Source organism: Moschus berezovskii, chromosome 8 (assembly GCF_049115385.1).
Source record: "Moschus berezovskii isolate FMDL1 chromosome 8, NW_MosBer_1.0, whole genome shotgun sequence".
In the NCBI taxonomy this organism is placed as follows: domain Eukaryota; kingdom Metazoa; phylum Chordata; class Mammalia; order Artiodactyla; family Moschidae; genus Moschus; species Moschus berezovskii.
The window spans coordinates 59,233,832-59,250,661 of record NC_142467.1 but is presented as its reverse complement, the minus strand read 5'-3'; the positions used below and the strand labels follow the sequence as shown (position 1 = coordinate 59,250,661).

General features: G+C 54.6%; 2 protein-coding genes across 12 annotated transcripts; one reads left to right on the top strand and one right to left on the bottom strand.

Annotated features, from left to right (window-relative positions):
• The first annotated feature begins 8 nt into the window (after positions 1–8).
• Positions 9–3,841, top strand: RELL2 (RELT like 2). 5 transcript variants are annotated; one of them, XM_088838600.1, is made up of 8 exons: positions 9–769; positions 1,199–1,438; positions 1,800–1,865; positions 1,961–2,027; positions 2,481–2,666; positions 2,939–3,314; positions 3,430–3,463; positions 3,706–3,841. In XM_088838600.1, exons 2-7 carry the CDS (start codon positions 1,255–1,257, stop codon positions 3,460–3,462), a joined length of 912 nt encoding a protein of 303 aa, XP_088694726.1. In that variant the 5' UTR covers positions 9–769; positions 1,199–1,254; the 3' UTR covers position 3,463; positions 3,706–3,841. The 5 variants fall into 5 exon arrangements, with proteins under 5 accessions (XP_088694726.1, XP_055285699.1, XP_088694727.1 ...); XM_055429724.2 differs by having other exon boundaries at positions 961–1,438; XM_088838601.1 differs by having other exon boundaries at positions 9–776.
• On the bottom strand, positions 2,301–14,519 carry FCHSD1 (FCH and double SH3 domains 1). 7 transcript variants are annotated; one of them, XM_055429716.2, is made up of 20 exons: positions 14,457–14,519; positions 14,130–14,227; positions 13,513–13,558; positions 13,068–13,135; positions 12,606–12,747; positions 12,383–12,519; positions 12,223–12,286; positions 11,246–11,374; positions 10,689–10,811; positions 10,407–10,502; positions 9,653–9,778; positions 9,137–9,241; positions 8,788–8,949; positions 7,801–7,929; positions 7,640–7,723; positions 7,356–7,473; positions 7,030–7,250; positions 5,987–6,074; positions 4,758–4,813; positions 2,301–4,621 (listed from the first exon to the last, which is right to left on the bottom strand). In XM_055429716.2, exons 1-20 carry the CDS (start codon positions 14,475–14,477, stop codon positions 4,556–4,558), a joined length of 2,079 nt encoding a protein of 692 aa, XP_055285691.2. In that variant the 5' UTR covers positions 14,478–14,519; the 3' UTR covers positions 2,301–4,555. The 7 variants fall into 7 exon arrangements, with proteins under 7 accessions (XP_055285691.2, XP_055285692.2, XP_055285689.2 ...); XM_055429717.2 differs by having other exon boundaries at positions 12,606–12,741; XM_055429714.2 differs by having other exon boundaries at positions 7,030–7,473.
• Between the last annotated feature and the right edge of the window lie 2,311 nt (positions 14,520–16,830).

Below are 16,830 nucleotides of genomic sequence, written 5' to 3'. Positions count from 1 at the left end.
GGCTTGGCCGGAGGACAGTAGCATCGGTCCTAGGATGACAGGGCCATTTCCTTCCCGGCGGGGGTCAAATCCTCGGGAAGCCGAGCCATCCTGTCCAGCTACCTGTCCCAAACGGGGCGCAGGCCGTGTCGCCTCTCTAGGAGGCTCCAGAGAACCGGCCACGCTGACCCTCTCAGGTGCAGAAAGCCAGCTTCCCCCGGCTCGCTGGGGAAGATTCCCAGCTACACATCCAGCCGGGGCACCTGAGGGCTGGAGCCAAGCCAAGGAGTGCCCGATAGACCAGTGGAGAGCGCTCTCGCCTGACTGCCCGTCCTCCTCACCCGGACCCAGACTCGGCACCGCACCGTCACCGGGCGGCAGTGGCGGGGCTGCGCAGTCACGCGCGCACCACACTTGCGCTCAGAAGCGCGCAAGGCAATCTCTCCGCCCCGCACACCTGGGCTCCGCCCCCTGGTCCCCCGCCAGCGGTCGAAGGCTTTTGGGGACCCAGAGCGGCTGCGGCAGCGCCCCCTTCTCCTTCCCTTTCCACGGCTGGAGTTGTCCGGAGCCTGTCGCCGGTCCCAACCAGCCCTCATCCCTTTCCATCCTTCCCTCCCCCCACCCCTGCCGCGGCACGGGTATCTGCAGCCGCAGCCCGGAGCCCTTGAGGCGGCGAAGGGGGGAGGGGAAGGAAGCAAGGGATGAGCGCCGGGAGGGCGTCGGGGGCCCTGAGCCGGACTAGGACGCCCCTGGAACCGGAGCCGGAGCCGGAGCCAGAACCAAACCACCGGTACCGGGTGGGCCAGGTGGTCAGGACGGGAGAACCCGAAAGGCGGGAGGGGGTGTGTGTGTGAGGCAGTACAGGAAGGGGAAGGGGCTGCGGAGGCCTGACTCAGGCCCGCGCGGAAGAGATCTGCACGCTGACTCAGGCACTATCCTTGTGCCGGCCGCCTGAGAATTCCGTCCCATCTCGCTCTGCAGTGTCCTTGGGAGGGACGAAAGCTCAGGACAAGCTGGAAAGGGGAAGCTCTGGGCGTCGGGGAAGCGGGACCAGGGTCGTGGAAGAGGGCTTGAGCAGCCGCCGTCTGACACCCCTGGCCCGGACCAGCACCCCTGGCACGGACAGCTCCTTGGTTGGGTAGGGGGTGGGGCCAGACCTCAGAGGCTTGTCTGTCTCGAATCCTGAGGACGGCATTCCTAACCCTACCCCCATCCTTAGCTGCAGCCCCCTAACTCCAGGAGCCGCCCTGGCCCGTGCTCACCCGCCAGGGCCTCATGTCGGAACCACAGCCTGACCTGGAACCGCCCCAACATGGGCTGTACATGCTCTTCCTGCTTGTACTGGTCTTCTTCCTCATGGGCCTCGTAGGCTTCATGATCTGCCACGTGCTCAAGAAAAAGGGCTACCGCTGCCGCACCTCGAGGGGCTCGGAGCCTGACGACGCCCAGCTCCAGCCCCGTGAGTGAACAGCCTAGAACCTGACTCAATCACCTTCCTCCCTCACCCACACCTCTTCCTGGCCAACAGACCCAGACTAAATCCCGACCAAGATAGGAGGCCTAGTAAGGATTTCTTGAGTCAGCAAGTGGGGTGTCACCACCCTAAAAGCAGGGCTAGAGAAGGCACCATGGGTGGGTAGTAGTCTTGGACTCCCACTGATTTTCCCTTTTCTGCTCTGGCCCTTGAAATGCTAAGGTACAGCATGATGCAGTTTGGTAAAAGGGTAGGTCTTGAGCAATAAGCCATAGAAGCTACCAGGAAATGTGCCCTCAAAGTTGATCCATTTCCCGCTGCCTCACCAACTTCTTTCATCCTTCAGCTGAGGACGATGACATGAATGAGGACACAGTAGAGAGGATTGTTCGCTGCATCATCCAAAATGAAGGTGGGTGTAGGCTGTCCCCTTGTCCCCCACTTCCTTGACTGTCTCTTGCCCTGGCCTTTGCCTCCACTGACCTCTTCTTTTCCTTCTCCCCTCAGCCAACGCTGAGGCCCTGAAGGAGATGCTGGGGGACAGTGAAGGAGAAGGGACAGTGCAGCTGTCCAGGTGAGCTGGAAACATGGCCAGGATGATTTAGCTTGCCCCGGAGAGTATCATCTCCTCAAGCACATTCCTCTCCCAGTCTCCTCGCATGATTAGGGTGACAGGGGAGAGTAAGGCTGAATAACGGACAGAAAGAAGAAAGTTTGGTAAAAATCCTGAATCCTCCAAACCACATCTCTCCTTTAGATGTCATCAAGCCTAACCTTCATCCCTTATGCCACTCCCCTGGGTTAAACATTGCCCACTTTTTAGCCCTGGGAGGGAAAACAACACATGGTCAGTAACATCTTCATATTCAGTTTATTAGATAAATACAATAAAAGAATGGTGCGGCCTGGCGGAAGTGGGACATCTGGGGGGGGGGTGGTTAAGGAGCACGCTGAAAGAATGGGAACAAAGAGAACAGGAAGAAAAATGGGAATGTTCCCTCCTGCTCCCTTCCTCCCTACCGTCCAGCGTGGATGCCACCTCCAGCCTGCAAGACGGAGCCCCCTCCCATCATCACACAGTGCACCTGGGCTCCTCAGCCCCGTGCCTCCACTGCAGCCGCAACAAGAGGCCCCCACTTGTCCGTCAGGGACGCTCCAAGGAAGGAAAGAGTCGCCCCCGGCCTGGGGAGACCACCGTGTTCTCTGTGGGCAGGTGGGTATATAGAGTACCCCAGCGACAGGGGGGTTGAGGTGGGGGTCCAGTGCTCAGGCATTTGACTCCAAAGGTAGGCCCTGGCTCTTTCTTTCTGGACTGGGAGCTACAGCAGGAGGCAGGCTGTACAACGTGCCCCACAACCTGAGGCCGCTCCCCTGCCTTAGATCAGAAGGACTTGGCTATCAAACCCAGGATGTCCCTGACCAGAGGGAAGGGCCAAGCAGTCTCTGAGTGGTGGCCCTAAGCCCCAGTGTCCGCTCCCTTCCCAGGTTCCGGGTGACGCACATTGAGAAGCGCTATGGGCTGCATGAGCATCGTGACGGTTCTCCCACGGACAGGAGCTGGGGGTCTGGTGGGGGCCAGGACCCAGGGGGTGGCCAGGGGCCTGGGGGAGGGCAGCCCAGGACAGGGATGCCTGCCATCGAAAGCCTTCCCCCTGAGAGGCCGCAGCCCCCAGCCCTCGCCAGCACCCCCATGCAGAATGGAGGACTCAGGGACAGCAACCGAGTCCCTCGTGCACTTGAGGGGAACCCTGGAGCCTCTGCAGAGCCGATGCTCGGGGCTGGAGGGAGGGGCCCAAGCCCAGGGCCGGCCAGAAAAGAAGCAAACGGACAGCCAAGCAAACAGGACACCTCAGATCACCAGGTATGAAGACATGGCCAGCGCTGCAATGGGCTGAGCTCTTATTGCCCCTGCTCTGCGAGGGCACTGGTATGACCCACCTCCTGTTCCCTCATTGTCCACCGCTCCTCTCTCTCAGGTGTCCCCACCACGGGGAGCAGTGGGTGTGTGAGGTGAGTCTGCCTGGGCCCCAAGTCAATCTCATCCTCCCAACTCCTATATGAAACTACCTCAGCCCATCGGTTCCCTGAATCCCCGGGGTCAACTGCAGACTCAGCCTTTGGTACATATTCCTTGGTTCGGTGGTGGGGAGTGGCCATGTGCTCCAGTGGGTAGGGAAGGTCCCGCAGCCTCTGGGGAAAAGCGGGGCCTCCGCTTGAATAGGAGGCAACAGTTACCCTTCCTTTCCTCCAAGCCGCCTCCTTCACTGTGCTGACGGACTACCAGCTGGCAGGCCAGGGAGTGGGTGGGCATGAAGCCCCTCCTCTCCACTGGACAGCACTGCCCCCCAGCTGAGGGACCCACTCTACTTTCACCTGGAGTTGCACAGTCTCAGGCTGGGGGGACCTGGGGAGAAGTCCCATCCCTGGCCCTCAGCCTATTCCCCCTCCCCTGCCCACCCGCAGGCCGCCTGACCCACCTTCCCCATCACCTCACTCCATATGCTAGAGCGTGGCGGCTGGGAGCAGGCCCCTGCCCTTGGTGGGCCCTTAAAGCAATAGCACCTTAGGCCCTCTGCCCTCTTGGCACAAGAGGCCCAGGCCCTGGCTCGGGCTTTGTGCCCTTTATTCACTGTCAATAAATCCGCTCAGATCATTACAGCTGCTTTGCATACTGGCTCCAGCTCCTTCTGACAGGCCTATCCCTGTCCCAGGCCCCAACCCCAGTGGCTCTGGCATCTGGAGTGGGGTGGTTCACAGAACCAGGGTGGAGACACATATAAGCCAGAGCCACTCATGACTTCGGGGCACAAATTCCAGTCCCAGAGATTGCAGGGTAGTGCACCACCCTAGAGATGGGGTGGTGGCAGAAGAAAAAGTGGGTAGTTTCAGCCCTAGAGATGGCTGAAGGATCATGGGGAAAAAGGAGTGGGTTCCAGCCCCAGAAATGGGGAGAGAAGTAGTGTCTACCCCTGAAGGTGAGAATGGAAATCAGGGAGATTCCAGCATTTGACTGTGTCGCTTTGGATCACCACAGGGAGGGGCAGTCTGATAGCACGGAGATGGGGCAGCAGCATCACTGGGGGATGGAGATTCCCCTTGGCTTCAGGTGAGGGGATCTGGGTGGCCAGGATCCGGGGCTTTGGCCGGAGGGGGAGGCGGTGGACGCATCTGTAGGAAACACATAGTCAATGCTCCCGAGGCTTCCCTTGGGGATATCCCATCCATTCCCTCCGCTTGCAGATAAAACAGGACAAATAGGAGTGACCCCTCTTCCAACACTCTCCTCCAAGGGAGGGGCCCTTACCGGCCTGAGTCGAGGTGCCATCATGTCCAGGGATCCAGGGCAGTCCAGGTCTTGGTCTGGAAATAAGAAACACAAGTCAGCCTTCTGACTTTATTTTGTTCACTTCTGTATCTCCAGCACTTAGGACCATGAAAATCACTCAGTTGTGTCCAATTCTTTGCGACCCCATGAACTATACAGTCCATGGAATTCTCCAGGCCAGAATACTAGAGTGGACAGCTGTTCCCTTCTCCAGGGGATCTTCCCAACCCAGGGATTGAACCCAGGTCTCCCACATTGCAGGCGGATTCTTTAGCAGTTGAGCCACCAGGAAAGCCCAAGAATACTGGAGTGAGTAAACTATCCCTTCTCCAGAGGATCTTCCTGACCCAGGAATCGAACCAGGGTTCCTGCACTGCAGGTGGATTCTTTACCAGCTGAGCTACTAGGACCATGGCACTCTGTAAATATTTTCTGATTTAACAAATAGTCACTAACCTGCGTCATAACATCCATCAATGCATCCAACCTCAACACTTACTGGGCACCTGCTGTATACTCAGCCCTGCTAAAGGTATCAGAGTAGGGGAGGTGGGATCAGAGCACCCCCACCCCTAATAGCTGTCAGCGACCGGATAATGAAACACCAACAAACACAATGAATGAGTAGTAAAGGATTCAAAGTAAACTAAGGGTGCTGGAGAAGTAGGGTGCAGAAAATGGTAACAGGGGCTCCAGGGTCAGGGAGAGAGGTGCAGAGAAGAAAGTAGAAATATCTTTTAGAAGAGATGGTTTTGGAAAAGATGGACGAGGAAAATGATGATGCAAACCAGATGTTTACAGGATTCAAAAACACTAAGGATGTGTATTGGGAAAACACTGTGAGAGAAACTGGCTAATTTTAATAATAATAATAATAATAATGAGAAACAGTTACTAATTGCATGCTTTCGATGTGCCCAGCACAACACTGGGTACGCTACAGACATCTCTTTAACTCTCAAAACTCCATGAGGGAGGAACCTTCCTCCTCACTCTGTAAAGGTCCAGACAGGTTAAATTGCATGCTAGGAAGTCTGGGCAGAGTTTGACCAGTGGGCCTGGCTCCCAAGCCCAAACTCTTCTACCACCAAGCCTCAGAGAGCCTGAGGGAGGAGGTTCCTGAGGGCAGGCAGAGGGGCCAAGTGTAACCCAAGAGTCCCAGACTTCCTGTCTCTTATCCTCCCGGGGGCCCAGCTCCTTCTACTCACCACCAGGCAGGACAGGTGCAGGGGATCCATCCAGAGCAGAGGTGGGTGCAGGAGGGGAGAAGCTGGGAGGGGAAGGGGATGGCAGCATCTGGGAATGAGAGGGCAAAGGCTTATTCCTGGCATGTGGGAAGGTTTTACCAGCTATTCCTCCCATCCTATCTTCAGTTCGTGTCCCATCACTTCCCAAGCTAGAGAGCAGGCAGATGCTTGTATATGGGTAGGGTTGTAGGTGATACACATTTCAACAGCCCATATATATATATATAGACACTTAATGTGTCCCAGGCATTTTACTGCCACTTCACATGCACTAAAAATTTATTCATTCCTCACCACCACCCCATGAAGAAGGTATCTGATGATTACTATGTCAGAGGTGAGACTCAGATTAAACCATCTATCCCAAATCACAGAGCTTGTTAGTGACAAAATCTTGCTAGAACAATGAATGAATGAAGTTGCTCAGTCGTGTCCGACTCTTTGCGATCCCACGGACTGTAGCCTACCAGGCTACTCTGTCCATGGAATTTTCCAGGCAAGAGTACTGAAGTGGGTTGCCATTTCCTTCTCCAGGGGATCTTCCTGACCCAGGGATCGAACCCAGGTCTCCCGCATTGCAGGCAGACACTTAACCATCTGAGCCACAAGGGAAGCCTGCTAGAACAATAGGTACCATAAATCAAAGCACTTCCTAGGGGCCATTGTGCTAAGCGTTTTACCTCCATTATCTCAAATCAGGAAAGTCAGTCTCCTGAAAAAGATATCATCATCCCCCTTCTACATGCATGTGAAGAAACAAGCTCAGAGAGGCCTAATCATTGCCTAAAGTAATTGAACAGGAATCTGAACTTAAATCCAGCTCTAAAACAGGACAACCAAACTCTTATGAAGACTGCCTTGCTTTCCCTTTTCTCTGTACCAAAGGCAATGGGGAGGCCCAAGCCACAATACCGGGGATGGGGCATTAAGATGAATATGGGACCTCCCGTGCGTGGAAGGGTCAACCAGAGGTGCCTGGGGACCCAAGGAAAAGGAAGGCTCACGTGCTCAGGGTCTGAGAGTTCAGATGGCCCCGGGGGGCCAAGTAGCTCCTCCACCAGCAGGGAGGGGAAGACCCCAACATGGCCCCCAAATTCTCCCCTCCAGAAGCCGTCATCCACTCCATCCTGGGCCCGGGGCAGCAGGCGGATGAGCGCCCCCTCAGGGAAGCTCAGCTCCTCGGCGCTCTGTCCAGTGTAGCTATACAGGGCACGGGCCAGGAACGCTGTAGAAGCCCAGGAGAGATGGTGAGGGGAGGAGGTGGGCAGCGTGCCCTGGACCATGACACCCCAGGGCCACAACGACTCAGCAATTCTTGTCCCTTTCTTACCTGTGGGCTCCGCCCCCAAAGGGTTGTCGCTGTCACGGCTGCTCTCAGGGAAGGAGAGGTCCGCGAAGTTGAGATAGCGCTCAGGGACAAAGCCTACCTCACCGTGCTGGTTCCGAGCCTGCTCTCCCAGCCATGTGAACAGAAAGTGGGCTTGCCTCAGCTGTCCACGGCCCTGGCCCTCTTCCACTCAGGCTTCCAGCTTTTCTGGCTGGGTCTTTATGGGCCACAGAGAAGTCCCTCCCACTGCTCCCTTGCCAAGGTCTGAGCCCCAGGTCCCTACCCACCTTGACCCATTCGTCGGCATCTCCCTCCTCTATGACCTCCAGCCACTCGCCCTCTGTGATGGTCAGCTCGTCCTCACGTCCTGCCTGGGCCCCACAAAGAAGAATTCAGGACTGGTTGTCCCCTAGCCCTGACGGTCTGAGGTCCTTACCCCCATTCACACCTGATAGCCAAACACCACATGTGCAGGGCAGGGGAGGGGCCTGGTGGCCAGGGCTGGGGGGGCGGGCTCCTCAAAGAGCTCCCCAGTCTCCTCACATTCCTCAAAGTCAGACAGCTCAGCATCCTCAGCCTGCAGGGGCAGAGAACAGACTTCACTGTGAGGCCCGGTCTCAAGTGCCCTCTGTGTCTCCCACTCCTCCATCCTTCCGTTAACCTTGTGGATCCTCCTCCAAGGCGGTACCACCCAACCATTCACCCTGGATCACAGGGAGTCATCACAGAGCAGGAAAACACTAATGATAATCACAGAGTTACAGTAGTGAGCGCTTACTGTGTGCCAGGCACAGTGCTATGCATCTTATGTACCTTGTATTGTTAAAGATTCTTAATGGCGTGCATGCTCAGTCGTGTCCAACTCTTTGCAACCCCACGGACTACAGCCCGCCAGGCTCCTCTGTCCGTGGAATTTTCTCAGGCAAGAATCCTGGAGTGGGTTGCCATTTCCTACTCCAGGGGATCTTCCCAACCCAGGGATCAACCCACATCTCCTGCACCTCCTGCATGGGCAGGGGGATTCTTTACCACTGGCGCCACTGGAAAAGCCAAGTTTCTTAATAATCCTGTGTTACTTTGTGAAAATACCAACCTCATTTTACTTATGAGGAAATTGAGGCTCAGAAAACTTAAATCACTTTCCAAGATCACACAGCTAGTAAATGGAGTGTCTGGTACTCAAACTGCTTACAGCCTGCTCTCAGGACCTTAGTTCATAACCACCATTCTATACTCACAGTAAAAGTTAACTGAGAATTCTGTTACAAACCATGCCAAGAATTAAACACTTAAGTGATTCCATTCAACCCTCACAACAACCCACACAACGCAATTGAGTTGCGTACCACTGTGATTCCTGCCTCACAAGGTTTGCTTTCCGCTAGGGGTCTTTACCCTCCCAGGTGTGTAAGGCTAGGGAGTGGAGGGAGCTCACCGTGGGAGAGAAGTCCCTCTGGGACAGCCGGGCCTCACTGAGCCGTCGCTCTTGCTCCACCTCATCCTGGGCCTGGGTCATGGCTGGCTTCAGCCAGTGCTGCACATCCAGGCCAGCCCCCTGCAGCAGGGCCAGCCGGGCAGCCCCCTTCACCTGGCTCACCTGACATGGGGAAGAGGGATCAACCCAGGCGATGGCTGGGTCTGCCTTTGGGAAGTGAGTGGAGCCTCCCCAGATATGTCCACCCTCCACTACCTCCTGCTTGCAGTCTCCCCACCATCAGATGGAGTGGAGGAGGCCGGAGGAGGTGCAATCTCCGTGGCCCTAAACCCCCGGCATGGTGCCTCACCTGTGCCCGTCGGATGCTCTCCCTTACTTCCTGCAGCCGCTGTTCTATGCCTGGAGCCTCTCGCTCTGGAGCCTGCTGCCGCCTCTGCTCCAGCCGCTGCAGCACCTGGTTGGGCAGGCGGAGGACAGGGGAGGGTGGAGACACCATGGGGCACGACTTAGAACAACCTGGTAGTTAGCTAGTTGCTTCACATGCATTCTGTCATTTAATCTTCCCTGGGATGTGGGTGCTATTATTAGCCCCACTTTAATGACAAGGAAACTGAGGTCCAAAGAGCTGAAGTCACTCAGTACTCTCTTACTCAGGGTTATATAACTAGGAAGCAACAGAGCAGGATTTGAGTCCAGGTGAGTCTTGCTCCCAAGGCTATGCTCTTAATTAACTGTGCCACACCGTCGGCTTGAATTACTCTTCCCTCCCCTCCTGCCTACAGCCCTATGACATCCCTCAATGACTCTGGGACCCCCATCTCTCAGCATTTCTTGCCCACCCACGACACCTGCACCCCCACCTCACCCGATGCCCATGATGCTGGATCTTATAGTCTCGGGCAGCTCGGCTCGTCCAGCGTTGAACTTCTTTCTCCAGGCCACTGTCCCCTGCCATGCCTCCTGCACCCCCTTCCAGCTCCAGGACACACACCTGAATGGATAGGGAACTGTGAGGACTGCCTGAGGCTACTCCTTTACACCTCCTCCCTACCATTCCCTCCTTATCTCCGCCCCACAAACAGGTGGGAGCACACACCTATGACTGTGGACACAGGTGTGCTTCCATGTGGACACACAAACACAGTCCTGGAAATGGGATCCAGGCTGAGGGGAAAAGGCAGAATGAAAAAGATAGTGAAGTGCAAAGAGAGAAGGGTGGGATAGAGAGTGTTAATCTGCGTCCTGGTGGGAGGGAGGTGAACTGGGGTTCTGAAACTCTCTCTCCATGGTTTAACAGTCTCTAAGTAAAATCCACGGGCTTCCCTGGGGGCTCAGTGGTAAAGAATCCACCTATCCATGCAGGAGGAGATGTGGGTTTGATCCCTGAGTTGGGATGACCCCCTGGAGAAGGAAATGGCAACCCACTCCAGTATTCTTGCCTGGGAAATCCCATGGACAGGGGAGCCTGGTGGGCTACAGTCCATGGGGTCGCAAAAGAGTCAGACGTGACTGAGCAACTAAACAACAAAGTTAATACTAGGATGTGAATAATGGGGGAGGGGCCTAAACCACAGTCCCCTTTACAACTGGCCTGGATTCACCTAGCACAGAGGTCTCACCTGATCACTCCCTGCTGGCTGAAACTGCTGAGGTGGGGTGGGGGAAAACACTCCAGGTTCCTGAAGAAAAAGCTCCAGATCCTGCTCCCAGCTTACCTTGGGGGTTGGAAAAAATCAAAGTCAACTACTCACTAGCTCCCTCTCCAAGCCTGCCCCCAGCCTTTCTTGGAAGAGAAAGGACAAGGTGAGAAGGAAATGGGCAGACATGTGGTGGGGTGGGCTGTACTGGGAGAGAAGGGTAAAGAGGATCTCTGGGGGGGCTCCAATGGGCACAGCCCTCACCTGGGAGGTCGCTTGCCTCCCGCGGCGAGCATGCTCCAGGGCCATCTCTGCAGCTTCCAGCTCAGTGCGGCTCAGTGAGGTCAGCGGGTCCCTCAGGTGTTCTAACAGCTCACTGACCAGAGCCTGGAGAGAGCCCCAAGATGCTGACACCACCCTTCCCCCAAGCAGGCTCTCTGTCCAGGTTTGGGTGGGTGATGGGCGTGAGGTATGGGAAATTGGGAAGGAATAAGACATTATTATTGCTTCTAAAAACAGACCCTCTTGTGTACACCGCACTTAACAGTTTAAAAAGCATTTTCACATTCATTCTCTCCCTTGAGCCCCATTAGTCTTATAAAGTAGTCTGAGCAGGGGTTATTCCTGTTGAGGAAACAGGAGTTCAGAAAGGTTAAGTGTTCTGCACAATGTCACGCAGCCAGCTAGAAGCGAAAGCCAGGAAAGTCTTTTCTGCCCATTCTAAGCAGGCTAGATCCCCCGCCCTACTCAGCCTTTCGGTGATGGGAAGCAGGGAGAGGCTCTCCCTGCGGAGAGGCAGGGGTATCTAGGCTGAGACTAGCCTTGAGCAGGGCCGGCAGTTCTTCCTGGTAGTAGTGGTCAAGGTGAGCATTGGTGGCCACCAAGTTGAGCAAGTACTCATTGCGGGCTGCTCTCAGCTGCTGGGAGTACTGGGCCGACTGGGCAGACAGCTAGGAAAGGAACATAGGTGTCAGCAGGGAGTTCTACACTCTTGGGGTTCTTCCAAGGTCAACCCAGATCCAGAAAGAATTCTCCCCTTATTGACATAACTGGCAAACTATACTAAAAATTTTACCTACTCACAACTCCTGATCAAAATCCTCTAGTGGAAACTGAATACATTTAGAAGAAAATCCCAACTGCTCCTTACCATGGTCTACCAGGGCCAACATGAGCTGGCCCCAGCACCCTTTCTCTTTCCCAGCACCCTTTCTCTTTCCACAGTGCTCGTCCCCCTGCACACAGTGCTCCAGCCACACTGGTCTTGTCTCAGTTCCTTGAGCCTACAAAGTTATTCTCACCTCAGAGCCTCTGCACTTATCACTGCCTCTCCCTAGAATGTTCTTCCCCTACATCTTTGCACAGCTGGTTCCTTCTTGACACTCAGCCCACCTGTTCAGAGAGGCTTTCCCTCTAAATACACTCCCCTGTTATGCTTTATCAAAGGACCTTCTTTTCATTTATCCTGTGTCTTTGTTTATTTACCATCTGTCCCCCCTAACCAGTCTGAAGGCAGGAAGTCTACTGGTAGTATTCCCCACTGTACCCCCCGTGTTTAGAAAAATGCCTAATACATAAAAGTCCTCAATAAGTGCATAAAAAAGGAATGAAAAACAAATGTACTATGTCTATTTTATAGATGAAGAAAATGAGTCTTGGAGAGAACAAGTTTACCAAAGTTATGCACCAAGAAAGTAGGGTAGCCTGGATTCATCCCAGTCTGACTTATGACCCCGGGTTCCAAACCACTAATCTGTCCACCTCTCCCTGTCCCCACTCATGCCCACATCCTCTGAACCTTGGTGCTGAGTTTCTGAAGACTGGTCCGAGTGTGAAAGAGGCCATGGTCACTTCGGTTAAGCCTGTGCAGGCAAAGGAAAGGAGTGGCGGTCAGATCCAGTCATGGAGACTTGGCTCTACGCCCTGTTCCCTGGCTTCCCAACTCCCCATTAGCCCACCTGGCCTGGACATCAGCCGCCTTCTCCTGGGCCAAGGCCCACACGCGTTCCCGCTGCCCATACAGCTTTCGGCTTCGGCTCAGCTCCCGGACAGACTGCAGCACCTCAGCCTGTGCCCTCTGGAGGTTCTCTGCTCCCTAGGAGCGTGGACACAGGAAGTCCTGATCCAGACCACCTCCATCCCTGAGTCAGCCCTTCCTTCACCCCATCCACCGAACTATACCTTCCGAAGCACCTGCTCCTTTGCACTCCGCCCCGTGCCCCCAGCCAGGTCACGGTATCGGTCAGATGCCTGGAGCCGGGCTTGGCCCCCAGCCACAGTGGCATCTAGCAGGCAGCGCCAGGCACCGAACACCATCCTGCCTCTCCCCAGAGAAAGACTGTGTTAAGGAGGGGAGCACTCCACAGCTTCACGAGACGCCCCCCTCCCAGCACCATGGGAGACAGACGACTTTCCCATCCCCCTCGTCTGGGAGCCCATCAATCGATCTGTCCATTATCTCAGCCACAAGGATCCCTCATGCCCTCCGCCGCCATCCAGTGTCCTTGCTGGGTCAGCTGCTCTCTTCCTGCTGTATCAGCTCCACCTACAGCTCACGTGCCCTCCCCACAGGTTCCTGGGGTTGAGTGCCTCATTCCTTCCTGGCCCCCAGTTCCCCCCACCCCACCCCACTGTGGGACTCACCTGCTGTCCATCTCCCCACTCCGGTGTCCTTCCCTCTTCAAGAATGGCCCAGCCAGTTTCTGGAGTGCCTGGTGGGAAAATCATCACAGACCCAATTCCTTTTCAAAGACTGCATGTGTGAGAACATAGAACCAGAATATAATAATACCCCTCACTTTGCTAAGTGCTTTACATGCATTAACTTATTCCATCCTTGCAAGAACTCTGCGTGAAGGTACAATTATTGTTATTCCCATTTTACGGAGAAAGAAATTGAGGCCCAGAAGATTAAGTAACTTGTCCAAGGTCACACAACTAAATAGTACCACAACAGGAACTTGACACACACGTGCCTGATTCTAGGCACGTGCTCTTGACCAGAACAGGAGTATGTGTGGAGCCACACTGCTGGTGGTGTAAAGGAGGCCAGAACCAAAGAGACGGTCCAGAGAAAAGAGTCCCATACCTGCCCATACTCCCGTTCAATGGCTGCCCTCTGCTTGCTGTAGGATCTGTGGAGATTGGGGGGGGGGGCGGTTACTGTTTGGCCCATTTCTCCCACCCTCGATCCTCTCTTCAGCGCGGTTAGGAAGGAGTGGGGAGTCAGGCTGAGAGTGCGACTGCACTGACACTGAAGACAGAGTCCTTGAGATCACCTCGGGCAGCCGCAGCACAGGACAACCTCACCTCAGTGCTGAGACCCAGCAGGATCCTCCCCACCCCTGGAGAGCCATCTGTGGGCTTGGAGGTGAGGACGCATGGGGGCCTGGGTACAGCGTCCGCCGGCCTTCCAACAGGTCTGGAAGAGGAAGGGGGGTGGCTTCTGCCCAAAGCTTGATTGTGGGAGTGGCGGGGCGGTGTGGAGTGAAGGGCTTTGAGGGAGGGTCCTAGTGTGTTTATATGTGTTGGAGTGGGCGGAAGAATAATTCCTATCCGGTATGAGAGAGGCCTAGGATGAAGGACTTGAATGGGCAGGTTGGAGAGCTCTTCACCCCCGCCCGCCCCGACAGCTGTAGTATGTTGGAGAAGGGGCGGAGCATGTGACAGAGAAAGAGGGGGTATGTGGAGGGGGTCAGGGGCTACCTGATATCCTCCAGTAGGTCTGCCTCTCTCTGCTGCCGGGTCTGAAGGATGCTAAGCTGCTCCAGGAAGCGAAGCTTCACCTCCTGGGCCGGCTTCACCTGCAGGGGTAAAAGGGATGAAAACCCCTGGCGCGGGGACCTGAAAAACACTCCGCGCTGGGAGGGTAAGGGGGCGGGGCCAAGGAGGAGCTGGGCTGTTTCCTCGGTTACTTCTGGGTTGGCCTTTGACCCCTTCCTACTCTTCGACCCCCTGAGCGGGTCTGGTGCCCCCTTGGTCCCCATCACTCCCCCAGCCCGCCAGGACTCCCCGTTTCCAGGCCAAGCTCACTTTTCGGGGCGGCGGCTGCATCTCCGCTCCGGCCCAGGCAGCGACTCGACTCCGGAACTCGAGGAGGCCCCGCCCACATGTAAGCCCCGCCCCGATCCAGCTCCGCCCTCGCCCCGCCCACGCCTGGTCAGTCTACTTGCTGCGCGGCACAGCGCGAGGGGGCCGCAGAGAAACTCAACCTCTTGCTGCTGCGAATACCCTGGAAAGGGTCTGCGCCGCCCAGTGGACGCCGCGTCCGCTGGACAGTAGGGGGAAACCTCAGGTTTCTGTGTCAAGACGCCTGGGTTCTATTTCTAGTAGGGAGCTGCTGACTCAGCCCACAATTATTTCTAATCATTCATTTACATATGCAGATCCCCAATCCTGACGCGACGGCTGAAGGACGGCGAGGAACTCAATCTGTGACCAGGAAAACTGAATCACTGGATGCCTCATCGAAGATGCGTCTGATGAGGGAAACAGGGCTGGTCCCAGGCCTTTTCCCAATTCCCACTGAACTGGAAAAGCCAGCGTGTGAGCGAGGATGAGAAAGAGGCCTGGAGTCAGGAAGGAACCAGTACCAGAGGAAAAGACAGGTACACCCTGGGCCAATGGAGAAGAAACAAGCAGCGGGCGTGAGCTGGGAGATGAGCGTGGGGACCTGTGGCCAAGAAAGCCTCTATCATCTTTAGGTTCTGTACCCTTACGGTTCTGCACTCCAGAACATACCCCTCTCCACCCCACCCCCGCACCGCCCTCTGAACATCTGCACACCCTTTCCTCTTCCTTCTCACCTATCCATGGCTCACACCTCCTCACCACACCCATGGCTTGGAAAAGGCAGGTGTCTGGCCCAAACTCCAGATTCGTATTTCCAACAGCTCACCTCCATGAAGATCACTTCCATGAGATCTCAATAGGTACCTCAAACTTTTAAAACAGCTCCTTCTACCTGATCCTTCCTCAGTCACCTCCCCCAGTTAACATACTAAATAGAACCATTCTCCATACAGTGAGGAAAGTCAGAAACCCAGAGTCTATGTGCCCTCCCTTCTACCCCCACATTCCAACCATCAGTTCAGTTCGTCACTCAGTTGTGTCTGACTCTTTGAGACCCCATGGACTGAAGCACACCAGGCCTCCCTGTCCATCACCAACTCCCAGAGCTTACTCAAACTTACATCCATTGAGTCTGTGTTGCCATCCAACCATCTCATCCTCTGTCGTCCCCTTCTCCTCCCACCTTCAATCTTTTCCAGCATCAGAGTCTTTCCCAATGAGTCAGTTCTTCACATCAGGTGGCCAAAGTATTGGAGTTTCAGTTTCAGCATCAGTTCTTCCAATGAATATTCAGGACTGATTTCCTTTAGGATGGACTAGTTGGATCTCCTTGCAGTCCAAGGGACTCTCAAGAGTCGTCTTCAACACCACAGTTCAAAAACATCAATTCTTTGGCACTAAGCTTTCTTTATAGTCCCACTCTCACATCCATACATGACTATTGGAAAAACCATAGCTTTGACTAGATGGACCTTTGTTGGCAAGTAATATCTCTGCTTTTTAATATGCTGTCTAGGTTGGTCATAGCTTTCCTTCCAAGGAGTAAGCATCTTTTAATTTCATGGCTGCAGTCACAATTTGCAGTGATTTTGGAGCCCCCCAAAATAAAGTCTCTCATTGTTTCCCCATCTATTTGCCATGAAGTGATGGGACTGGGTGCCATGATCTTAGTTTTGTGAATGTTGAGCTTTAAGCCAACTTTTTCACTCTCCTCTTTCACTTTCAACAAGAAGCTCTTTAGATCTTCTTTGCTTTCTGCCATAAGGGTGGTGTCATCTGCATATCTGAGGTTATTGACATTCCCATCCATCAGCAAGTCTTAAATGTTCTATCTCCCACTGATCAACTTGTCTCAATTTCCAGAACCAACAGCCTGGTCCAAGCCCCCATTATCCGTCTCTCATATGGTCTGGTGTCTTGTCTCTTTGCTTTCAGTCTTCTCCCCAACAACCCATTTTTCAGAAAACAGCCTGAGTGATCAATCTTTTTTAAAAAAGGAAATAAAATTTCATCCCTCTCTTCCCTAAAACTCGATTGCTTCAGAATAAAATCATGGCCTACAAGACTGTGCATGCTCGGGTCCCTGCCCATCTTTCCCCTTCAGCCCGTACTGTGCTCTATCACTTCAGTCTCCTTGCTCCTCCCCCAATATGCTAAGTCCCTTCGCACTGCAGAGTCTTCATACCTGCCTTCCCATTCCATCTAGAGTGCTCCTTTTCCCAGCATTCCACACGCCTGGCTTCTTATTCTTACATTTCAGCTCTTCATGTAAATCCTTCCACCCAGCCCAGTGCCACCTCCACAAGCACATCACTTTGGTTTAGTTCCTTCACAG